The sequence below is a fragment of the Temnothorax americanus genome, unplaced genomic scaffold (genome assembly GCF_048541705.1).
Source record: "Temnothorax americanus isolate GAGA-0224 unplaced genomic scaffold, ASM4854170v1 Scaffold9, whole genome shotgun sequence".
In the NCBI taxonomy this organism is placed as follows: Eukaryota; Metazoa; Arthropoda; class Insecta; order Hymenoptera; family Formicidae; genus Temnothorax; species Temnothorax americanus.
This window is the reverse complement of record NW_027509812.1, coordinates 2,302,472-2,326,795: the sequence shown is the minus strand read 5'-3', so window position 1 is coordinate 2,326,795 and position 24,324 is coordinate 2,302,472. Positions and strand designations below refer to the sequence as shown.

Here is a 24,324-nt window from a genome sequence, read left to right as displayed (position 1 = left end):
TAAACAACCTGTGAACTCAAGAAAAACGGACGCTTTGTTAACAACAGACTTTATTAAATATAAGTTACAAAACAAAATTCAGAAGAGCGTTACCGAACACACACTGACTTTAAACCCTAAACAAATCAAATTAAATATTTTTTCTTCTTAACAACAATCCAACAACCGAAAAAACAGACGCATATTCCCGTTCGTCATTCTATAATTATAAATAACTTAAAAGCACGAAGCTGCTCTGTTCAGGGGAGCTCAATTATCTGTTTACCCAAATCAAGGATATCCCAATGCACACGGGAGTGTGCATTTGAAATTCTTTGCTTACGCATAGGAAACCGAAGGAAGGCATCCTTTAGACGAAATTATATTTTATACTATTCTTACATTCAAATCGACCTTTGTACTCGAACATAAGGGAACCGTATATATCCGGATACTTATTTAAATATCAATCGCCAAATGTTTAAGTACCAAGGGAACAAGAATCGTGAAAGCGATCAGTTCGTCGAGGGCGACGCGTTTTTACAACCTCGGAGACATCGACACGTCGAGATCCACTTGTCTAGGCGACGGGTTTGGTTCCGCGGTCTCTTGCGTCGTTCTGAAAATAGGCATTCCCATGAACCTCGGCTGATTGGTGCCGTTCAACGTGCCGCGTCTCACCCTGGCGCTGATTCCTGGCTCCGGATTCGTCTTTACCTCGTTGTACTTGAAGAGGCCGTCGCCGGGTGCCGGGAGGCCGACCTTCGGCAGTTTGTACCACCAGTGATACGTGACGTACCACGTGACGACCGCGGCTACGCCACCCAAGAATTTCTCAATCATAATGTGATAGTAGAGCATCGTCGACACTAGCATAATGTCCCACAGCAGCTGCTGCACCGTCATCGCCAGAAAGAGGCCACGCAGATACGGCGTGAGCGCTCGGTGCGCCTTCTTCAGGAACTCCAGGTCGTCGTCGGAGAGATTTCGCAGTGGACCGGTGCTGGTCTCAGACGGCACAGACCGTGTATGTTCTTCCCGCATTATCAAGTCCTTAATACCTTCCCATCCCAGCAAGGAGGAGCCTTCCTCGGCGAGGATCAGGCTCGAGTAGATCAAGATAAACGTGTGCCCGGATATGTCGAGGCCGCTCCAGAATCTACCCGACCGCAGGCACCTGGCCTTGGACTGCATCTGGATGTCGCGGGTGCCCAGACACCTGCCGTAATTAGTCTCGATGTAATTGAACAGCTTCGTCCAGACAAGCCAGGCGACAGTGGCGAGTACGATGCGGGACAGATGCCTCAGCAGGATCGGCCGACGGCCGCAGCCGAGCGTGTGCGCCGTCAGGACGACCCAGGGCACGATCACGGACAGCAGCCAGCCCCAGCCCCACTTGACGAAGTACTGATTCAGGGCGTTGTCAGACCTGGAGAAGTAGGTGCGTGGCATCGCGACGAAGTCTGCGATCAAAGAGACGATGAATATCGTGCCGCAGTAGATGGCCACCTTGAGTCGGGTGTCGAAGAGCAGCGACTTCTTGCACACGTGCAGCAGCATGGTGACCAGGATGAGGCCGATCGAGCTCGGCGCCGCGGTCGGTCGGGTACCACCGCGGTCCTCCTGCTGCGCGCCGCTCGGCCGAAAGTTCATCCGGCTGGTCAAACGCGGGCCGCCGCCGCTGGTGTAACCGAACGCACCGGCGTTCCCGGAGGACGACGCGTGGATGCTACGTCGCTTACCTGTCGCCATCGTCGCGCTTCGAGTTCGGTTATCGACGGCCGACGTCACCTAGAATCATCGCACTGGGCTAACCTCTTGGATCGGGAACACGCGCACCACTGTGTCCCGTGGAAGTCTCCAGCGCGGGGTTGACCGTTACAAGGGTCTCTGATTTCTCCAGTTACCGCGGACTCGGGACAATCTGCTCCGTCATCCACTGGTTGACCCTCTCCCCACCTCGTTACTCCACATCGCTATGCGTGCCACGGATATGTTCTTTGCTCCCAGCCCCAGCCAGATGATCCCTGCTATATAGTTGTAGTGGAGTAGGATCAAAGAGAAAAGCTGAAAAGTACATACAAAAAGTTAAGAACGAGGTTCACGACGTTCGCCCATGTGGCTATGTGGTGACCGTAGGCGCGACATAAATAAATGTGTGTGTAGGTTCTATTTCAATTTATTTAAGTATTCGCCATTCGACCTTGCCAGCCGTTTTGAAGTAAGCTATATCGGAATACCGTCTTACGTCGAAAACTTATACAGCGAAAAGGGGTTTTATTTCTAGCAGAGCACGATATCGTAATTTTTGCGCTCAAAAAGCACATTTATAATTAAACGCACGACGTACTTATGTGTAATTAAAGAGAAGAGAAAAGATGAACGAAGCTTCAGCCGCAAAGAACAAGCTTATGCGTACCTATGTACGCGACATTAGTGCGTTTTGAAACTCATTCTCGAGCTCCCTGGTGTGTCCCTGGTACAGCGTTTCCCTCTTGTCTTCGGGCACTTCATGGACGGTCGTCCCGACGGGAACGATCGGTCGGAACTCGGAGCGGCGGAAGAAGGGGGGGAAAACACACGCCGGGCCGGGACGCGGAGCGGAGATTCGAGCGAACGATTGTGTGGATTGTGCCCGAGTTGTTTGCAGCTCTCCGTTGGAATCGCGTGTCGCCGAAAGAGGAGAAGGTGGAAGCGTAGCGTCGTCGCGACGACTCGCGAAAGGGATTAAGCGCGAAGTGGAGAAGAAGGTGGCGAAAAAAGAGCCGGAGAGGAGTAGTAACGGGTGGAACAGGTAACAACAAAAGTTCGTTGCTCGCGCGTCTGCGACGCGCGTTCGCGGCCGCCTTCGCGTCGCTCGCGGAAACGTTCGCGGTCCTCGCCTCGCCTTGTCGCCTCATTCCGACGATCGTGCAACGATCGCGGAGTCGACGCGACGCGACGCGACGCGACGCGCGGCGCAGCCAGTCGCGAGCCGTCGCTAATTCGACGCGTAGACGGTCGGTCGCGGCCGTCACGCTCCGACCTCCCCTCGCCCGTACGTGGGAGAGCGACGCGCGACGCGGGGCGTATAGCTCCCCGCACGAGGCCGCGCGAGCGAGGACGGAAACTTTTCCGCGCGAATCCCGCGAGTGGAGTAGCTGACGTTTCACATTTGTTTACGAATTTGGTCGCTCGATCGCAATCGAGGAAGTTCGTGACGTATCGTCCAGTGATTAATATACAATTATTATACAAGATACTCGAGATAATATGTTGGATTAAGAGATAATTGTATTAACTGCGCGTCGATTCTCGAAGGCGATTCTCTTCCTCGTCCAGGGAGGGATATGGATCTTCGGGATTTAGGCCTGTAAGCAGCGTTATTGCTGCGATGCCTCGCCACTTGAGATCCAATTCTTCACAATAATTTTGTTTCCACGTATAAGATTTCGTATCATTTGCAATAAAATTATTATTATTGAATTTAAGATAAATCTCGAGTCTCTGGTCTTAAGTCGTCCTTAGATTCCATCCAATCAACGAGGCGATGACTGTGTAACATCTCGAGGTCGTACTTGAAACGACACTGAATGCCCAGAGCCGCAAACGTCAATTCCGATAAGCCAAGATATAAAGTCGTTTGACGGTTCCGGGTTCCGGGAAAATTCTGACACGGCTGTGTAAAGTCGAGCATTGGGGAAAGGAAAGGGAGCCAAATCTTTGCTGAAATCGATCCTCAGTCCTCACGACGCCGACGGGGCGTCCGATATGGCGTCGCGTCGTTAGATTCGTATCCCGCATCTCGTTGCGACAACAATGTTAGTCCTTCACCTTCACCCACGCGCGTTGCATACATTCCATCTCCCCGCGACACCCACCGATATCTCCCCGCAGCCGTGAGATAAGACGCGGTCTCTCGCGCCTTTTTGATCCGCAGTTCTCGCCTGGAGTAAACTCCGGTCAGCCAAACTCCGGTTAATTTAATCTTCGACTAATCCTTCGTAATGCCACGCGACTTGGAAGTTACCCGTATACCTAAACTTTTTAAGTCTTGGTGATTCAATCAATTTTTCCATTTAATTCTTTTACTCTTACTTGGATAATTTACTTACTTTACTTACTTAGGTAACTTTTTTTTACGAGAGCAAAAGAAATCCGGTTATAAAGGATTAACTTGTAGACGCGACGATTTTTTTTACGGTTACCTAGAAATTTTGCCGCGAGCGATTCTGCCGGCTGAATCGATCATCGCTTCCGTTGTCAAACTGGATTGCCTGGATAAATCGCATTGTAATTTCATCCCGATGACGGAATGGAATTTACGGAATTTACGTTATGTTCGTGACGCATGAATAACAATATAGCGGGATTCGTCGATGAAATGTGAAATATGAGATTCATATATATAATGTGGAATATGAGCCATTAATAATTCAAAACCAAGTTTCAATCAGAAGCGAATTTTGGAAGATTTAATTTAATTGTGCGCGTCGCATGCCAAAGGACGTGATAATTTGCGACGAATTTAACTTCTTAGGACCTCTGGTGTTCAATAAATTCTTTCCTTTGAATTAATTCTGTATGCGCTGTGCCGAGTTACTAAAAAGATCGTCTTCTTATTATAAAGATATGACTGCAAGATATTAATGATGCAATAATGTTTATATAATTTATAGATATACTAACGGTAAGTCTCGGTGACTTTAGGGATCAGCGACGACAGGACGCGTTGTGCGCGCTCGATGAAGCGCGGTATTCGCCAAATTTGTCAACGTTCTCGCCTTGTCTTTCCCACCCGCGTCGTATGGGAAGATTTTAACGACCACGTGCACGCACGGCCGCACCTCGGCCGCGTTGTCCCTCCGCCGCGAACTGTCACCGTCTATTTCCAGTCGGAATGACCTCACGCTGCGAGATTAAGTAATTCCCACGCGGCACGCGCCTCGAGTGACATAATAAAGAGACGCCGCGCCCCCTCCCCCGCGGTCTCTAACCCGAATCCCCCGAGCCCCCGAGCATCTTCGAGATGTTCGCGATCTCTCGCGCGGGACTCGGGACGGCACGGCACCGCTTTCTCGGTTCGCTCGCAAGTATAATACTCTTTTCAAGAGCCACTTAGATAAAATGAAGAGAATTGAGCGACGTCGCTCCTGGTTACGTCCCTCTAAGCAGTTCTATTATAAAATAAACGATTTTTGGGAAATTATTTCGCCAACGTCACGACTGGGGATCACCAGACGCGTCGATTATCCGGTGTCGTTATCGTCGACGCAAACGCGTTTACGCCTTTTACGCCTGCACGATAGCTCTCGTAATCGATCCGCGTTTTCATTTTCTCCGTCCCTCGGCGTCGATCGCGGTGCATATCTCCGGCAGCCAGAGAGCGCCCCCCCCTTCCCTCTTTCTTCCCGCGCGTGATTTCACATTAATTGAGCGTTAATTGTGGGAAGCGCGAAAGAATTGCGTGTTCAAGTGCGTGTGTCCTTCGTGTACTTACGCATCGAGTCGATCGATGCTCGACGTGCCGCTGAAACTTTCAGATTTCTGCGATTTAATAGCATTTTTCAAATTATTTATTGCATGAGCATTTCGAAAGGTAAAGTGATCAATAAAATAAGATGTAGAGAAAATTGATAAAGGGATAAGCTCTAAATGTGCTCTGGTATTACTGTTAAAAATATATATATAAATTTTATTTAGCTTGAAAAAATGTTTTCTAATTAAAAATGTAAACAAAATTGAGTTAATACTCGTTTACTTTGGCTTTCGAAAGGCTTATTTAATATAAAATAATATATAGTTATATAGTAAAATAATATATATTATTTTATTTGTGAGAATTTAACATTTGATATATAGAAGACACGCCGTGTAATGCAAAAGATTTCAGAGAATGTTTACGATGAAGGCCGAGCGATCGTCTTAGTTTGTCAAAAGTGGACTAGAAGAGTAATCTTTTCCAGTAAAGGAAGTCGTGAATCAACTATAGATGCAAATACACAAAGGCACGCATTCGCGAGACGTCGTGCCACGGTGCGTTATAATCATAAATAAACAGATGGCAAGTTGTTTGGGCACAATCGATAGCGCCGGTTACGATAGTAAATATCGGAGCGTGTGCTATTTTCTCCGACATCCGCGCGAGGAGCATCCCCGACGTGGAAGTTGCATACACGTCCTTCGGATGTTTTTTTGCAGAAATAATTTTGCATCTCAAGTGGTCAGTTTAGAAAATATATCGCTCTACCGCACTCGCTCTTTTACCCTTCTCGGGTTCCCGATATCAAATATCTTTAATTAAGGATCGATACGTTATTCGCACCCCCTCTCCTCCCCCCCCCGTGGAGCCTACATTTATCCAATTTCCTGAAATAAAATCCTCGGGGAGAACAAGGAGGCCTCGATACGCTTCGCGTTTGCAGATCTAGTGCGCGTGTTTGACAAACGCCACCGTCAGCGGATCTTTATTTTAAGGTCCATATTTTCCTCATCCCCCGCGTTCGCGCGGCTCCACCGTTCCACTTGAGACGCGCCCTTACGAAGAGTCACCGGCGTCCTCGCGCGTATCGGATCAGCGTGACGGCGATTTGCAAAACCGGCGAGGTGTATCGTGTACTACGTATTGTTGCGTTACAGTTTTAGAATAACCGGAGAAGATGGATCAAGGTTTCCCGGGGCAGCACACCACCACGACCACCGTGACGACTTCCACCACGACAACTCAGCCCATTGTGCGGTTCGATCCGTCATATGCGAGGACGTTGCCTGGTATATTAAAGATCGTGCAAGTGGTGAGTGCTGCGATCTACGTTTATTCGTCGCTTGTACAATCTTGTTCGCGAGAAATATTTTAATTGCTCGGTCCCAATGTTGTTAATAAAAGATTCTGAGTCATAAGTTAATCATTAAAGTCCAACGTGAAAGATGCTAAATATAAATCTCTTAGAATTGAACCTCTGTTGAATATATAAAGAAAATGCTCACAGATAAAAATTTTAATCAGTCGAAAGATTATCAAGAACTAGAAAATCTATTAAAGACCAGCACGCTTGGCTCGTTAATTATATACATATATATATACGCAGTGTGTAAATAATTTAACTGTGTACAAAATGTTTCTACCGTGAATTAAGATTACGACGGCCGGTGTAAAGTACCAAGGTTGCGTCACGGGCTATAATGGATTCTTAAATCTCTCACAACGGTTGCAAGAGCGGGGCTTTGTATTTGTGCACAATGCATGCTCGCTCAGCTGCGCAACAGAGAATTTTCATGTATGATAATCGCGCCGGGGTCTTCTTTCAGGTACTGAATCTCTTGGGATTTATATGCATAACGGTGTCGATTCTCAGCAGCCACAGCCGGGGAGGATGGTTCAATACCGTGGCCATGGCCGGCTTCTGGTTCACGGGGATCCTGCTCGTTCTCTATTTGTTCCACATTGTGGAGAAGTTTTCCAGGATCCCTTGGCTTAAGATTGTAAGTCACTCGTCGTTCTCACAGCGCGCTGTTAATCGGCTGTCTATTGATCGCAAGATCCTTTATCTTATTTGGGTAAAGGCGCGCTTAAAATAAACGCAAATAAGAACATAAGTAGGCGGTATAGAGAACAGGTTGTATTCGATAACACCGATGTAACGCGAATACATGCGTGTAATAAGAGCAGGGAGTGAAAGCCCGCTGGAAAGTTTCTACGCGCGTAGGAATGTAAAAATCGACCCGCCACTGCGGACTTTTATGCTTACGGGTGAACGATTGATCGCGACGCAACGAGGGCGGTCACCGTCGATGCTGTGCCGAAGATCGTTCGTAATCAGGTTGACCTTTTAAGAATGTCGGGGTTACGTATGGTCGTATGGTATTACGTAGGCATCTCATAATGTCGCGTAACGTCTCGACAGATTGCGCGTTTTACGAACTTGACTGCGCCCGAACTCAGTTTCACCATTGAGAACGCTATACATCTGTATGCTGTAACTTAATGCATGTAATTTCAGGAATTTATATTCTGCACGATATGGACCGTCTTATACTTGCTGGCCGCTTCCCTCGCAGCCGACTACGCGCGTTACACGGAGGCTTTCGGTGTTGCTGCGGTAGGAATTATTTTATGTATCTTTTGGATATTATTGTTATGTTCTGTCTCGCGGTCAACGTAAATGTCGAAAAACATTTGGCAGACATTTAAATTTTCTCATAGAAATTAAAAAGAAGACATAAATCGCCGCAAAATAATATTTTATTTTTTGCTGTTTAGAACTTTTTTTTATCAAAGTAGTAGGCAATTGGATACGCTCTTTGTGATGTTTAATACTGAGATCTATCCGCAGTTCTTCGGGTTTTGCGCAATGGTGGTGTACGGCTACGACGCTTGGCTGAAGTTTAAAGCGGCGAAGAGCGGAGCGTTGGCGCAGGGCCAACACACGCCGAAACAAGTGTCCGCCGTCACTAGCCCGGCGTATTAGATATTCAGGAGAGAAGAAGGCCTACAGCGGAATGGACCACACCGGTCGATCGATTTGGACCGATCGATCGATCGACACATATCGTTACCTTTGTGCGGGGCCAGCTCTTTTTGTAATTCCGGCGCGTTTCTTTCGTACGTTTCTCTCATGTGAAACGTCAATGCGACACGCACGAGGCGCGTGCTCGTGCGTATGTACGCTCGTTTATCCACGCCCGCGCACGTACACTCGACTTTCTTTTCGTCTCTTTTTTTTTGTACTCTGTAACATGGCAATAATCTTATACCACGCCGTAGTATTAACTTACATTCTAACGAGAAGAAAAGGGCGACGCGACCGCGTGCGCGCGTTATCCCCCGTCGAACAACGATCGTTAATATTTTGTAATAATATCTGCCGCGTCTTTACTTTCGATCAACTATTATTTATGCGATGATGTATGTGTACATATATATATCTATATACGCATAACAAGTCTGTAAACGTTGTTGAATCCGTATCTTAAATTATTGTTGAAACCGAGGCGACGCTTAAGCATCGTGGTGGTGGTGGAGGTGGTAAACGACGATGCTCGGGTGCATTTTAGCGCGAGATCGAGTGCCGTTGCGCGCACCGCGCGAGTGCTAGTTCTATTTTAATCTTCTAAGTTCTTGTTCGCAATCGGGCCGATCAATTTCATCTTCAGTGATTGTTTTCTACATTTCTACTAACGAGACATTTCCGGTTTCGTGGATCTCTATCCAAAAATTTAAAGACGTGAAATTTGGGAGAAACAGTTGAGTATACTAGGTGTTTGAACTTATATATAATAGAGAGCGGTATCTCTATATAAAATGACCATCCAATGCGTTCGGCCGTTTGCAAGCAAGAACAAAGCATGCAAAATTAAGATGCTGAGAGAATTTTTCCTCGTTATTGTCGTATGTAGCTTCTATAGACCGTCGTTTAGATTTCTTAGATTGTTCGATATTGCTCTTTGCAAGCTCCTAACACAGAGGGAGGGATCAAGAGTGCAGCTATGACTGCGCGATTTGTACAGGGAGACACAAGAAGATAATGTTGCGTGATTACATATATATATATATACACACACACACGCACACACATAATAGACGCGTTACTTGGCTCGCGACTCGCGACAAACATATCTGCCGCATTCGTCATATCGGATCGCGTTACTCGGCATGCGTAATCTCGCAGAATGACGCTTACGAGATTTTCTCTATGTCACAAACGAGAATAACTTGTTACGATATATCGAAGAGTAGTAGACACTCTCTGTTGCGATTCGCGTAAACTGTATATATTTATTAGTTTGTTACCTTTATTCAGAATCTCGAACCTATACAGGTACAACATCGATATGTACACATCACGGTATACACTTATATCAATGTCTAGTTAAAAATCTGACGAGAGATCTGACGTGGATATTAGTATGCATAATAATGATCGGCGAAATAAAGTCTCAACGTCGGTAAATGTATTCAACGAAATAAATGATTGATTGTTGTTTCCTGGACGTGGAATTCGGTTTGCTAATGATCCCTTTTCAATGTGGGACGGATGCGTTATGTCAAGATGTCTGTAAAATATTGAGGACATATCACGAATAAGATCACGAGTTATCTTTGTAAATGAATTTTTAATTTCCGATAAAGATAACTGTACCGTTATCTCGCGCGACAGTTTTCGGTTGCTTCACTTATGTAATTCCGTTTACTTCTATCATCTTGACGAATATTGTACAACGAATATTAACGAATATTCATTTAGATTAAGCGAGTTTCTTATATAGCGTGGCGAGCTATATTATGGAGAATTTGGAGATACGGATCACTTTAAGCTGATGATATTATTAATATCTTGGTTTATTATTTTATTTATTAAGCCTAATTTACACTAAATAATCCTACATAAAATTATGCCTTATTTCTATCACTAATCTCTCGATATCTTAATTTATTTATTTAACTCTAGTTTAGTCTAAGAAACGTATGATTTGATGAGTTACAATTACGCATTAAACGCGACAAGAGCGATGACGAATGTACGAAATGCGAGTGATTTCCTTAATTTCTGTATTGGAACTGTGGCCGGCGCGCCTGCTTCTTGCCCATCGACGAGAGATCTATGGTCTTCCCGTCTGGGAGCACCAGCTTATTCTCCTGGTAATCCACGAAGCCGTCTTCCTCGTCCTCTCGTTGCTGCTCGTCGCACTTGATCCCGGTCTCGTACGTGTACTCGCGTCGGAGACCGTCCGGATCGATGTATCCGTATTTACCGCTCGTTATGCAATCCTGCCCGATTGTCTCTTCCTTGTACGATCCGTCATCGTTTTCGAAGCCCCATGTGATAGAACCGTCCGCATTGTCGTGCCGATATCGCCTGATAATCTACAGAATATTGTTTGTTATGTCGTCAGTTGGAAGATTTTTCTCAAGAAAGAATTCTGATGTAGATTTTCCTATACCGATATCTATGGCATATTACGAAGTTAAAACTACTTTAGAAGATCTATAATTTGCGTCAGATTCCAGAATAGAATTCTGTAATTTTTATATTTCGATGTGACGTGTTGCATTCTGATTCTTCATTTTTTGTACACAGCGTATAACATAAGAATAATGGAATTCTATTCGGAATTCTGATTGTGGTCGGGCGTGTCACTTCACAAATTCGACTGGAGAGCGTTGCGTAACGGGCGCGAACAGGTTTCCTCTGACCGCGTTTATGAGTTATGCGACGTTATCTTGGGATAAAAAGGAGCACGACGGCCAGACGATTCCGGCTTTCACCTTTCGATTTCAAAACTCTATCAATCTTTTCGTACTTTCGGATTGTACCAGCCTCGCTCGCGTAATTCGCGATTCATATTACATACTTATTCCTATCAATGTAAAATTATTTAATTAATTCCAGGATATTTAATTAATTTCAGGATAAGAGCTTATCTTACAATTAGTTGAAGCTAATCAAGAAAATATAAATTTATTTGCGATCTTACGGGATATGTTCGGTAGTAGGCCTACCTGCGCTACCGGCTTCTTGCCGCGGATTTCGTAAGCCTGGGATGGTTTCACCGGCTTGGGCGGCTTGATCGGTTGCTGGAACGTGATATCGTCGATGATCTGCTTCCTCGGGGCTTTCGTGGGCTTCTGCGTTGGGCGGTACTGGATAGGCGGCGGCGGCGGCGGGGGTGTCGGGCGATATTGAATGGGCGGTGGCGGCGGAGGTGTCGCGGGACTCACTCTGACGCCCGCCGGCGTCACCGTATGGAGTGGACGGTATACCTGCGGTCCTGGAGCCACCGGAATTACCCGCGGTGGATTCGGCACCGCACGCGGCACCTCCTCGCTCAAATCCTCCTCGCTGTCCTGGCTCCTGGCCTCCTGGCTCTGGTCGCGCGAGTCCTCGTCCTCGCGGGTGGAATCGCGCGACAGGTTCTCCTCATCCTCGGGTTCCTCGTTCACCGGCTTCACGTGATGCGCGAACGAAGGCGCGGATACCGGCAAATTCGGCCGAAGGGGACGGAACGTCCCGGGCGCGTCGTCTCCGAGGCCTCCCCGGGGCCTGCAATTTTAGCGACGTTAGAGCGGTTTCTTCGATTAACGATTAACATGTGGCTATACACTACAGAGAGACGTTTACGTCTAGTTCTCGGAAGTACTTCATCATTTTCAGGTACCTGTATAGCTACGTAGCTGTCAGATCATATCAGACACACTTTTTAATGACGTGTAGTTTACTTTTTCGCGGCAGAAAATGCAGAAGGTGAAACACATGAAAATGCCAAGAATATTTTATTCCTTACCAGTTACAACGTTACACATGCATTTATACATATTTGCTGAGCCCGCTCACGTGGAACGGTATTCGAACTTTCTTGTTTTAATTTGCAAGCCTGATCAGAAGCGGTAGATTTGTACGTCGGTATTGCGTAATCCGGCTATTCTTAAATACGGTAATTTCGCACTTCCTAACTTGTAATGTGCGCGAACGTTGCACGAAACTTGGATCCGTTAGACTAATTAACAACGGCATACGTAGGTTCATTCTGTACCTCTCGAACAGATACGCGCGTCGCCCGGAACTGGTTTTCCTGCCTTTCCAATAGCTCGGATAGTTTGCTCGAGTAGTCAGATTACGCGATTTATTTATATTCGTCGTTAAATTTTCCAACAAGGTCATATTCTAATCGGATATATCGTCAAAAAAGGCAAAAGATCTTCAGAAATTTTGCGAGCTCATACGTCATGGATTATATCCACATTTTCGAAAAACAAATTTAGGAAAAGAACTTTGTCAAAATTAACTTATTAAATCATGCCTGAAAACTTTATTTTCTTATTAAATTCTCCCGAGTTCTACACAATCGACTATCCCACGTTCGGATCAATTAAGTGCGCATGATTGATCGAGATATTATTTGAAGGAGATCGGTCGACTTATATGTCGCACGAATATCGACGTGTTCCTTAAGAAGAGACAAATGTAAGAAAAGAATCTTGTCAAAATTAATTCACTAAAGCAAACCTGAAAAATCTTAATTATTAAATTCTCTCGAACTCTACGTAATTAATTATCTCTGTATGATTGATGATCGAGGCATTACTTGAAGGAGATCGGTCGACGAAATCGTTGATTGGGGAATGCCGCCGCCGGTCCGGTACCGCCCGGTCGGGGTGGTAATCTCTGATAGCGAGTCGCTCGTATCGGGATCGGTGCCCCCCTCGGTCCATCCTGGATCTGTGCCGTGCAGAGCGCGGCGACGCACGCCAAGAACTGGAAAGGAGGATTCCTTAAATTATACAATTTCATTTCTCGACTGCAAGTTTTCGGCCGTGCTCCAGAACTGCCGTGGAGTGATGGATAATTAAGGGTAGACGTTGGCACATTTTCATCGTCTAGGATTCTGTGGTTTAAAGACTTTAAAGTATCTAAACCGTGGCCGGCGGACCTACCTGTTTTTGTACTACTCGCATAATTATTATTATTATATTTAGAGTTCGCCAATAATAATTTGCGAAAAATCGTTTTTTTCTCTTGTTATATACCTACTATACGTAATATTTTCAATATTTTGCCTTTTCGCACGCAAAGCTTAAAATATTTAATCAAATATAAAATGTTTGATAAAATATAATCTGGCGCTCAAATAAAAAACTGCTAATTCCTGATTTAATTATAGACATACCGCGCTGTTTCGAGAACCATCGTGATACTCGCCGAAAAAGGAGTATTATGATGAGCGATAATTGCTCGTACTTCCGTATCGAGGTTCTCGATGTCATTTTCTCGAAGAAAACGCGATAATGAACTACTATCTAGAGCCGTGCTCTTGAAATCGCATGCTAATCATCCGGTCGTGTCTCGTTTCTCGATTTCTCCAAAGAAAAATAACGACGTATACCGGGCACCGATAGCGGTCGTTAAATCTCTTTCCGAGTTTTCACCGATAATTTCGTCGGAGCACGAGCGTTTTCATGCAGCTATACCTGAGCTACCGATACGACGCTAATAAGAACGATCATTATTGAAATAAAAACAAAAAGTTTCGTACGATATCGAGATATTGGAATCAATGAACGGCAACGCCGAGCGGTGTAACGCGTTACGCGAAACCAGATCGCGCGGCATTATTCCGGTTTGCCTTCCGAGCACCGGCGCGGCGGTGCCGGGTTGCTCGCGTACGCAAAATCGGCCTCGTCTCGCGTTTGAGAGAAAAGAGAAAGTGATTCGATTCGATTCGATTCGGCCTTAAGTCGCAGGTACGGTACGCAGGCATCCCGCGCATAAGTAACGCGCGTAACTGTTTATTTTAATGTATGGCATGACATTTAAGCGACGACCGCGTCAACCGGCTCGCCGAGTTGACGGAAAGTGCGAAAAATAGACGGGACGTTACGCGCGTTGCGTTGAAAATTAGAAACAGCAATGGAAATTCAAATAACTGTCTATATCGGCTGTTTCACTTTCATCGTTATTCTCATCGCAGAATCGAATTAACTCCACTTATTGCCATGTATAGACATGCGCGAAGCGAAAGAAAAACCTTAAATAATAATTTTCATTTTTCTTGTTGTGATATATGACATAACAAGATAGGAGAAATCATTCTTAATATTTTTTACATAACTTATAATTTCTTGCTAAAACTTCTCGTGGACTTTGGGCACACATCTGTGATATGCTCTAGTTCTATTTTATTATTAAACGAAATAAATTTGTTAAAGTTTATCATACGATTTTTATAATTCTCTTTAGAATTCTAGATAGAATTCACTTTAATCAGATTAGATTATTAGTTAGAATTCACTTATAATTTTATATGCCTTATACTTTATTATATATGTGTGTATTCTGAGATAAAAAATATCAAATATCTTCCGTATTACACGATATTACAAATAAAATTCTATCCCGAATTCCAATATAGATGGTAGATCGTTTAAGTCAGGTTTACAGGGGAGATAAAGTTATAAACAGAATTTCACGAGCTTAAGCTTAATCGTTAACGTTAATTCAATCAACATCTATATATAGAAACGAATGACCGAGCGTATCCGCCGTATCGGCCAGAAATGATGCATTAAGCAGATTTTAACAACGCGCGCGGTGCCATGCGACCACGTTAGAATGCACGGACAGCGAGACGCGAGAGGCGGGCCGAACCAAGTCGAGTCGGCGAATTCGATTTTTACGCCGGTTCCGAGTTGGGGCACGCGCGCACCGACTCGTTTACGCGGAATACCTACGGCGAAATAATCTGTCCGCGACTTTCCTCGCCGGGCGCTTTCACTCGCGCTCGCCCAAGTCGTTGACGATTTTCGGCCTTCGCAATGCCGATCAGAGTGCGCGAACTCCCGGTCCGGCCCGCGAGAGACGGGTGAAGGATCGAGTGACGCGAACGAAATCCGGCAATGGGAATCCAGAGTCGATGAGCACCCTTCGTCCCACGCAAGACACCCCTTTCATCTACGTATCAGTTTTGCGCGATAAATTTTTTAATGACCCCTACAAGCGAACGATCAAAGCGGTCGATTCAATTGCTTAAAAGTTCCTGATTACTTCTCAAATATGGAAATTTAAGGTGTTAACAAATTAGTTTCTGTTTTATAAGATTCTTTTTCTTAATATCTTTATTTTTTTTTTAATTTAACTATAATATGTTTGTTTTTTTTAATTTTGAAATAACGTTCAATAAATGCGCATAATAAATCAAAATTTATCTGTTTCTCCCTGAATTTCTCTCTCCCATTTAAAGAAATGCTGACAAGTTAAAACGTATTCTAATAATGTCGAACATTCGCGTTTGGCGTGTAAATTGAGCAACAGTCCCTCTCTCCTTCGTCAATTATTTATTTTGCTTAAAAAGTGCACGTAAATTATCAGTCCGAGTTCTGCGTACTTGACATACTCGTGGTGCCAGTATTTAAATATCCGTCGCACAGCCTGGCACCACTCACACCGCTGAAATCTCATCGTGCCACTTGAGGGTTAAAAGATGAAAGTGATCAGAACAGGTGGGGTCACGCGCGAAAGAAAGCGAGTATAATATCGAGTACGATGTGGACAAAAACAAAACGCGAGGAAAAAATAACCGCTGCGGGAAAAGAACGTGTTTGCTCCTTTTAAAGGCAAACAACCTGTTGTTTTTAATTATTTTATAAAATATACGCCGTATCTAAAGATAAAATTGTCGAACGTTATGTAATTTATTTCGTGTCGTGGTTCGAAAAGGAGAGTCAACAGGTGTTAAATATGACACGATTGTAATAAAATACCATGTTACGTAATGAAATATTTGATAGAATATGTATTATGTAAGATTTGATTGCATGAAGCAATATAATATATCGCTAGTAATATAAATATATGTAAGCGACTATATATGAGTTGTGCAGTTAACAAGATGCTTTTAAAAACATTACTGCTTAAGCGTATATAATGGTATGTTATATTAGAAATTATAAAGAATAGTCTAACAATAAGAAAAAAACATAAGAAATAGTTATGAAAAGGCAACTCTTGTAAACCATGTAAAAAATAAATTATAATAAATAAAAATTAATAAAAATTTATTTTGTGAATAAACCAATAAAAGTTTAAAAAAATTTTTCGACTTATAACCCATGAATATTGTTAATTAAATTCTTGGATTAAATTAGAATACAGTAAATATCTTTCTATTTCACTTGAATACAACCTCACATTTTATTCTATGGAAAGATTAATAAAATCTGATCTTATATGAGAAACATGGTGCCAAAGAGGAAAGGGATATGTCGAAAATAATTAGACTGATTGTGAGAGACCGAGAAAGAGGGACATTCAAACATTCGCAAAGCCAATTCTGATTTTGAAGATCAGAAATTCAAGCTCGTGTGGAATAAACTTTTTCACGATCTATAATCAACAAGTTATTTTCGCTGGGTGGTAGCGGCAATCGGGATAAGGGACGCGCGCGGTTGGAGAACACTTTGACGCCTCGCTAAGTACTCACGATCACCGCGACGCGCATGGCCGGGGTTCTTGTTGTTGTCCCTTGCTGTCGCAACGATGGGCACGCTGGGTGTGGTGCCGTGGCGCGTTTGTGCCTCACACTACCGCGAACGACTCCCCGTCTCCGTGTTCTTATACTTATATCCCCGTTTAAATTCCTATAGTACGGCCGGCGGGCAGCATGGCATGCAGGCCAACTTTCCATCCAGCCGTCCAGGAATCGCGTTCCGCGCTCGCGCCCGCGAACGGACGCGAAACGATCCACCACCGCGACGACGCCGACGCGTCACCCCGCTGCTCGTCGGCTCCGCGAGATCGCGGAGAAGACGCTCCTCTTGCCCGCGAGGATCGTTGATCCGAGCCGATGGCAGATCTCAACGTGCTACGTGCTCTAATTCACAACGTGAATTATTAATTATTATTACTCGAATAAGATTGCCGCTTGCGAACTTGAATTCCCCTCAAACTCACCCCTTCCGCTCTTCCCCACGCTTAATCCTGCATTGCTCAAATAAAGGAAATGAGGATTAATGCATAAGATCTCTCTTATTCGCGTGTCGCAAGCGTACTGCTAGTTGTAGGTAATTTATGATGACATTTGGGTTCCCCTTCTTATGTGCGCCATAAATAAATCGGAAGGTATATCTATGTAAAATTTACATAGATATACTTTCTTGAATAATTGATGGATCATTGATGGTAACACCTATCTAATAGACGTAACGGTTTCTGACTGGCAAGAGGATCACACAAATGAATGGATCGGTAATGACTACTGAAATCTCACGACTAGCGCGCACAACATCATCAATCTTGCCGCCAACTGCCGCTTATTACTGTGAATTTGACATAGATGCGTTTAAATCAGTGAATTTTCTCTGTCGCCAGAAGTCAAGGCAGAGATTAATGAGAGATCCTGCGACACGTAGAAATGACGATCGCTAATTGAGGTGATGCGCAACTGAATCCCTGGTCCATCGTTGCGTGCAGAAAATTTCCACACTCGAATCAGTGTTGGATAGGTATTAGATGTATACAACGGGGATTGACACAAATGTTATTTAGAATTGAGATCTCGCGCGCGTCGCGGATAAAACGATTTAGGAGATTGTCATAGCACGAGCTGAATAATTGGTCGCAACAGACGTCGATGGCTAATCAGCTGTCACGTAAAACTCATATATGGATGTGAAGGAAGGTAATGATTACGCAATATCCTGTCAACTTTATGCCCCGCGCGAGAGTGCCATTATTATAGTATATCGTCTTTTCTAATAAACGGAACTGGTTTCTGTATGCAATAAACATTTATCGCAGCTAAAAGAATTGGTAATAATATCATTCTATCTCTTGTATTCTCTCTTTACATCTAAAGAATTATAATACTCTTTATATTCCTTTCCTATTTACAATTAGCTTTGCCAATAATTAATTGGTACAAAGTAGACTCGGTGAAAACTGATATCGCAGATAAATATAGATATGAATTATAATAAAGGAAACCGATTTCTGTTTAGAATGAACATTTATCGTATATAGTTATAAAATATTGAAATGTCGATAGTCAATATTATCTGAAAAATATTTTTTGTGTCTATTTCTTATATTTGTGATTGAAATTGATGATAGCTAATTGATACAAAGTAAAATCGACAAAAATTAATGTCAGATAAATCAATACGATTGATGTGATGTCTTTTTTTCTGTATTATGAAACTATGACATAATTGAATTTGTTGTAACTTAATTGTCAAATCTTGACATTAATTATTTCGTAGATTACCTCAAACAAATATTTTTCAAATAATTTTTTTTGTCGAGATTTATCGTTACCGGGAGGCGATCGGTGGATGAAGAGCATGACTAGAACTTTTTGTGACTTTGTATTCTTCAGCAGAAGTTGCTAGAAACTCGTCCTGCACTCTCTTTCGCAGGGGTGTAGTCGAATCAGGATGCACCTGGTACCAAGTCGGTATTACGTTTTCAAGTTTGACGTATATCTCGTATTTTCTTAATTCAAATGCAAACTTTCTCGAGATCTTAATTCGCTGCGTTTTCATAGACCACATAACTTTACAGAGTCACAAGCGAGATAAGAATACAGCATGTAAAGAAAAAAAAACGAAAATCCTTTATACACCTAGCAAAATAATTCTGTCTGATTAATAACATTTACACGTTTAATTATGTTCTTTAATTGAGCGATTAAATAAAATTTCGAAAAATATATACGTTTTATTCTTCAAGTGCGCTCGCTGATCTTTATAAAGTCCGCACTTTAGACAATCTGTAATTTCGACTGAAATTCAGCTAGATTTCTATTTATAACTTTATATGCCATGCTTTGCAAAAAACAAAGAATTAGAATACATACGTACCAAAATGTGCGGCATATAAAATTATAAATAGAACTCTATCCTAATATCTGACGCGAATTGTATATCGTCTAAGTGGGCTTAAAAATCGCAATCTTGAAAATATTCAGTTATCATACTTCTACATTATGAGTTATCTTTTATAAACAATAATTGTACATATTTTTAATAGCGTGAGATCTTGAAAAAAATATTAGATTAAATAACTGCAAATCTCGCAATTTGTAAACTTCCAATCGATATTGGTAAGTGATTTTCGAGAAATGAGAAAAACCTAGCTCTTCTCTCAATGCACAAATAATTTTTCTTATCTTCTCTACATTTGGGAGTGGGACGAAAATATTGGTCGTCGCCAAACGAACAGAGAAATGGTACATGCGGCAAAGAGCCACTCTGCCGCTTTGTACGGTGTCGCGACGCGTCGCGGTCGCGAGTGCAACCGTCACAATAGCAACCTGGTGGTAGCTTTTTCGGGAATACACCCCTGCGCTCCTCCACCGCTCGGTGACGACGAAAGGAGCGAGGCGTGCTGCTTTTAAAGCAGCTCGCGTTTACGGCGCGCCCGGCGAGCCTCGAAGGCTCGCGCGTCCAAGGTCAGTAGTGCCGGGACCGACGAAGCCGGCCGGCCGGCTGGCTGGTCGGTCGGCCGATCGGCTCTCCGTCTCCGTGCCGATCCGTATCCTCGCGGCTGGCAACCGCGATGGTAAGGCGCACGTACTATGCGCTTATCATCCCGCCGGTCCGCCGGTGCAAGAATGCAACTCACTCGCGCTCGCGCTCGCTCGCTCGCTCGTTTGTTCGCTTTAGCAAGATTCGCGGTGCGCGCATTATTCGCGCGACAAAGAAATCACAAAGCGAGCGGGTCGAAGTTTTCTCATCCCGCTTCCCTCTCGTCAACCATTGACGACGCGTAAATCGATGGCTTTTGTATAGCCAGCATTTTGCATATCGTATCTGCGCTCGGTTTATCTTTCCTTCACGGCTCTTCTACGACGTCGACGAGACTCGACTGCTCGTAGCTCATTAAAGTTCGTATCGTCGCGCCCATCCTTCATTCGGGATTCATCAAAATGTCAGGGCGGTATGTTGAGATTACAGCTTGCGATACGTTAGACTCGAGGGACATTGTTGGAGATTAACGTGGACCGAACGTGAATGTTTTACGATATGGAATTCCTTCGTTCCCTCAAATTAGGTTGTTTTTAAAATTAAAGATAGACTGATAAATAAAACTGATTTAGAAGACAGAATGCTGGAGGCAAAAAATATTCTACAAATCTCTATCGAAGATAGATTGCAGGGAAAGATTTTACGATTTTACTTAACGCCAGGCTTTTGCACAATCTCCGGTTTAATGCAATTTCGACTCATTCCGTTTTTTTTCCTCGCCACTACGCACCGTGAAACCGCAGAAAGTTTTTGCTTTGGAGTACTCTCGCGTCTCCGCCACAAATATCGTATCTATATAGATGAGAGAATGCGGTGCAAAGAAATGGCTAGTGCTTTAAGTTAAAGTGTCTTTTAGTCACGTTTTAAATTTCGCGACGATATAAAGATGTTGCACTGACAGTTCTGCTGATAAAAGAGTAGCACAAGCTTTATTAACAACATTTGTTAAACTGTTATTTGAAGATTAAAGAGATACTTCAGTCAGAAAACCAACAAGATAACATTATACGTTTCTTCATCAATCGCATATCTCATAAGAAAAAAATTGTAGAATGTCTATGTATAAAATAAAAATCGCGGTGTTGCATCCGCAGTCATCACGAAATATCTCCAGCGAGACTGCATCCCTGTATCCACCGTATCCATGCGAGCGCAGCCTATATGCCCCCTTCGTGAAAAGCGGCGGAGTCTCGCGGCTAGGAATTCCGCGAGGGCCCCCTTTGCGGCCGAAAGCAGGCAGGCTGGCAGGCAGATATGGGCGGACAAGCGAGCAAGGAGGCGCAGGCAGAGCGAGCAGGTAGGTAGGTAGGTAGGTAGGTAGGTAGGTTGGTAGGTAGATAGGTAGGTGGGTAGGTAGTGCACCGGAGCAGAGGCATTCTCGCGGGAGGAGAAGTCGAGCCGAGTCAGCGGCGGCAGTGGCGACGGCGGCGACGTCGACGACGACGATAACGACGACGACGAGGGCAACGGCGACGGTGGCGAGCAAAGCTCAGACAGATCACGCTCGTCGAGTTGTCGGTGGGCACGAAACCCCCTCCCCCTTCGCAGAACCGGTTCTCCGCGTTCGTCCTCTCCCCCTCGCCCTGACCATCCCGCGGATCCCTTTTTTCTACGTGTCACGGTCGTCGTCGTCGCACTGGCGTCGCCCGTTCCTGATGCACCACCGTCGCGAGAGCACCGTCATCGATACACGCGCCGGTACCCTCGCGCGCCTTTTATGATTAATTGTCTGTGATTCCTGCCGGCGCGGCGCGGGATAACCGTAGTGACGAGGAGAGAAGCCGTAGATGGCGACGGAACGCCCGTCGGAGTGTGCCTGCTTCGGGGATTCGGGGAACTCGACGCTCGACGCTCGACGTCGCGGCCGGTCGCGGTCGAGGCCGCGAGTGCAGCGAACGCGCCGTAGTGCCTCACCTGTCTTATCATCATCGTCATCGTCGTCGCAACGGTTTCGCGATCGCGTCCGACGCTTCCGCGACGGTCTCGGCCGAGTGACATTGAGTGCGCACGGGTAGCCTCGACTTCTAGGTATCGTAGCTTGGAAAATGATAGAGTCCGACGCCTAAGTCAGGGTTTCCCGAGACCCGAGGGCGGCGTCGAGCCGCTGTCGTTTCTCAGAACTCGGCGTCCCGAGAGGGGAACGAACAGGTGATGTATAGAAAAGTAGGGACGCAGTAGTAATAAGTTTCTCGCTGTGCGTTCGCCGGAAGCTATACGCGCGGTTGCCAAGGAAGGATATCGTCGGATTAAATCGCGCGCCGAATTGGTCAATTTAGTGCTGAGAGGAATAGGCGCGTTTCTTTTGCATGTGAAATGTTGATTTTAGATCAAACATATTTGCGAGCTTTCTCTCGACTCTCTCGATTTAACGATTATACTAACGATTTTATATTTGCAATCGCGCTTTTTAACAAACGTTGCCGATAGTGCTCGTAGCGCTCGCTCGGCGTTTTAACATTCAAGGTGGCGTCCGGCGAAACTCACATTCGCGTCACGCATTATGAGCTCGGTAATATAAGAATGATAAACTAAATAAATAATTGGTATCGCTCGGCGGTATCGCATCAATCAATTTGCCGAGTGGCTTCATGACGTTCCACCTGTCGCCGGTGCATCGTCGTCGCCTTCTTATCGTTATGCACATCGCGCGACAACGGTAAGGGGACGCGGTGGAGCGTGTCCTGCAATTTCACAGGAATGACATCGTCGAGTCGCCGGCGTCAAGTCCGCTGCTCCCTTCGCGACACTCGCAGAAGTTACGTGGTATTTTCACCCCTGGGCTCTGATATACTTAAACTTTCTGTAACGATGGGAATTACTCGTGTATAATTTATATTCCTTAAGTCTCAATGATTTCAATAATGATAAATTATGTAATTTTCTTTTGTGACAGAAAAAAATCCGGTTATAGAGGGTTAATTTAAATTCACAATAAATTTGCACGCGTCACTCGCTGACATTTGCTCTCTCTCTCTCTCTCTCTCTCTCTCTCTCTCTCTCTCTCTCTCTCTCTCTCTCTCTCTCTCTCTCTCTCTCTCTCTCTCTCTCTCTCTCTCTCTCTCTCTCTCTTTCTCTCTCCAAGGGATCGAATGAAAAAATAATTGGGACTTGGGACTTTTGTATACTACGTCTTCGTTGCGGCAGATTTTCGCGGAGTCTTCATCTGACGTCTTCGTTATTGAAATTATGCTATGTTTCTCCGCTACTTTTCGCGAGGAATCTCACATTCTTTTCTTCGCGAGAGATTTACGCTACCCTCCATTTCGCGGACGATTCGCGAATCCAATCGTCCCTTTTCGCGGCGCGGCGGCGCTCGGCAGCCGGTCGAACGTTTAGCCGGCCGGTGCGGCGGGTGATCGTGCCGATTCCTCTCATTGGCCGAGAACCGGCGGGTACTGCTTGCCCGCAACAAGACTCTTTGTTCCGTTTTTCGTTCGTCCCGACGAACGACCGCGACGCGACGGGACGAGACGAACAGCGCGGCGGCGGCGACAGCGACGAGCGGCGCGGAACCGGAGCCGGAGCAGCGCGCCGCGAATTTTCAACGGCGAGTGCAGTCGTAGGTCTTTCGGTCGTCGCGTCGGGTGCAATTATCGCGCGGGCTCGCCTTCGAATCCGATCGCCCGATGCCTCGGCGTGCCGATGTGCGTGCTTGCGTGCGTGCGTGCCGGTTGCTATACTCTACTCGGTATTGTATCGCGCACCGTGACGGATCCCGAGAGTCTACGTTTGAGGGATCGTCGCTAATCCGCTCTAAAGGGCCGCGTTGTTTGATAGCGTAGACCGATCTATCGGCCTTTGTAATAACGCCCTTCGGTGCAATTATTAAGGGCGACGAGTATCGTCCCATGTCCAGGCAAGATCGCGTGTCCTCCTTCCTCTCGTCGCCAGCAGTAAAACGAGGGACTAACGGCTACAATTTAGTAGCCGCTGTCGCAAGGTATAACGTTGATAAGGCCGGCAATTAAGCAGGTATGTTTAGCGCTAAATGTGCGATGTGAACGGGAGTCGCCTCTCTTGTTCCTTCTCGGTAAAGCTATAGTTCAGATTTCAAGCGCGATGAAAAGAAGTTGGACGAAGAGTGTCGGAGTACATTGAATGCAATGCGAGGGATCGAATCATACATTCGTATTTTACTCCTAGTTTTGTGATGTCAAAATTGTGAAAATATATGGTTGAAAATTTTAGAAAAATTTCTGATATTTCTGATATTTTATACGTATATCTCCGAGATAATATACGCTAAATTTCTAATCGTTCAATAATTTAGACTTTGTTGAACTCCCTCTCCTAAGTTGATCAAAGTAAATACTTATATACAATGTAGATAAAACGAGCCTTCGAGAATA

The 24,324-nt window shown here is 44.9% G+C and overlaps 3 protein-coding genes across 6 annotated transcripts; 1 reads left to right on the top strand and 2 right to left on the bottom strand.

Moving 5' to 3' along the window:
* Positions 1 to 37: 37 nt before the first annotated feature.
* Fitm (acyl-coenzyme A diphosphatase Fitm) lies at positions 38 to 2,537 on the bottom strand. Of its 3 annotated transcripts, none has more exons than XM_077425311.1 (2): positions 2,399 to 2,537; positions 38 to 2,046 (listed from the first exon to the last, which is right to left on the bottom strand). In XM_077425311.1, exon 2 carries the CDS (start codon positions 1,729 to 1,731, stop codon positions 520 to 522), a length of 1,212 nt encoding a protein of 403 aa, XP_077281437.1. In that variant the 5' UTR covers positions 1,732 to 2,046; positions 2,399 to 2,537; the 3' UTR covers positions 38 to 519. The 3 variants fall into 3 exon arrangements, with proteins under 3 accessions (XP_077281437.1, XP_077281439.1, XP_077281440.1); XM_077425313.1 differs by lacking the exon at positions 2,399 to 2,537 and adding an exon at positions 2,183 to 2,311; XM_077425314.1 differs by lacking the exon at positions 2,399 to 2,537 and adding an exon at positions 2,228 to 2,242.
* An 18-nt stretch (positions 2,538 to 2,555) lies between these two features.
* Positions 2,556 to 9,948, top strand: LOC143908053 (proteolipid protein 2). Of its 2 annotated transcripts, none has more exons than XM_077425324.1 (5): positions 2,556 to 2,773; positions 6,598 to 6,752; positions 7,267 to 7,440; positions 7,959 to 8,057; positions 8,292 to 9,948. In XM_077425324.1, exons 2-5 carry the CDS (start codon positions 6,618 to 6,620, stop codon positions 8,424 to 8,426), a joined length of 543 nt encoding a protein of 180 aa, XP_077281450.1. In that variant the 5' UTR covers positions 2,556 to 2,773; positions 6,598 to 6,617; the 3' UTR covers positions 8,427 to 9,948. The 2 variants fall into 2 exon arrangements, with proteins under 2 accessions (XP_077281450.1, XP_077281451.1); XM_077425325.1 differs by lacking the exon at positions 2,556 to 2,773 and adding an exon at positions 2,959 to 3,175.
* A 375-nt stretch (positions 9,949 to 10,323) lies between these two features.
* On the bottom strand, positions 10,324 to 17,151 carry LOC143908046 (uncharacterized). Its single transcript, XM_077425310.1, has 4 exons — positions 16,933 to 17,151; positions 13,042 to 13,211; positions 11,459 to 11,999; positions 10,324 to 10,822 (listed from the first exon to the last, which is right to left on the bottom strand). The coding sequence occupies exons 1-4, from the start codon at positions 17,134 to 17,136 to the stop codon at positions 10,499 to 10,501; spliced, it is 1,239 nt and encodes a 412-aa protein (XP_077281436.1). The 5' UTR covers positions 17,137 to 17,151; the 3' UTR covers positions 10,324 to 10,498.
* Between the last annotated feature and the right edge of the window lie 7,173 nt (positions 17,152 to 24,324).

What these genes read in the sequence shown, in the direction of transcription:
- LOC143908046 (XM_077425310.1), bottom strand. Translation starts at nt 17,136, where the DNA reads ATGGAAAGTTGGCCTGCATGCCATGCTGCCCGCCGGCCGTACTATAGG. An exon ending in CGTCGACCGATCTCCTTCAA is followed by an intron (nt 12,000 to 13,041) that starts GTAATGCCTCGA and finishes CTAAAATTGCAG; the next exon opens with GCCCCGGGGAGGCCTCGGAG. An exon ending in GCAAGAAGCCGGTAGCGCAG is followed by an intron (nt 10,823 to 11,458) that starts GTAGGCCTACTA and finishes AATATTCTGTAG; the next exon opens with ATTATCAGGCGATATCGGCA.
- Fitm (XM_077425311.1), bottom strand. Translation starts at nt 1,731, where the DNA reads ATGGCGACAGGTAAGCGACGTAGCATCCACGCGTCGTCCTCCGGGAAC.
- LOC143908053 (XM_077425324.1), top strand. Translation starts at nt 6,618, where the DNA reads ATGGATCAAGGTTTCCCGGGGCAGCACACCACCACGACCACCGTGACG. An exon ending in TATTAAAGATCGTGCAAGTG is followed by an intron (nt 6,753 to 7,266) that starts GTGAGTGCTGCG and finishes GTCTTCTTTCAG; the next exon opens with GTACTGAATCTCTTGGGATT. An exon ending in AGGCTTTCGGTGTTGCTGCG is followed by an intron (nt 8,058 to 8,291) that starts GTAGGAATTATT and finishes ATCTATCCGCAG; the next exon opens with TTCTTCGGGTTTTGCGCAAT.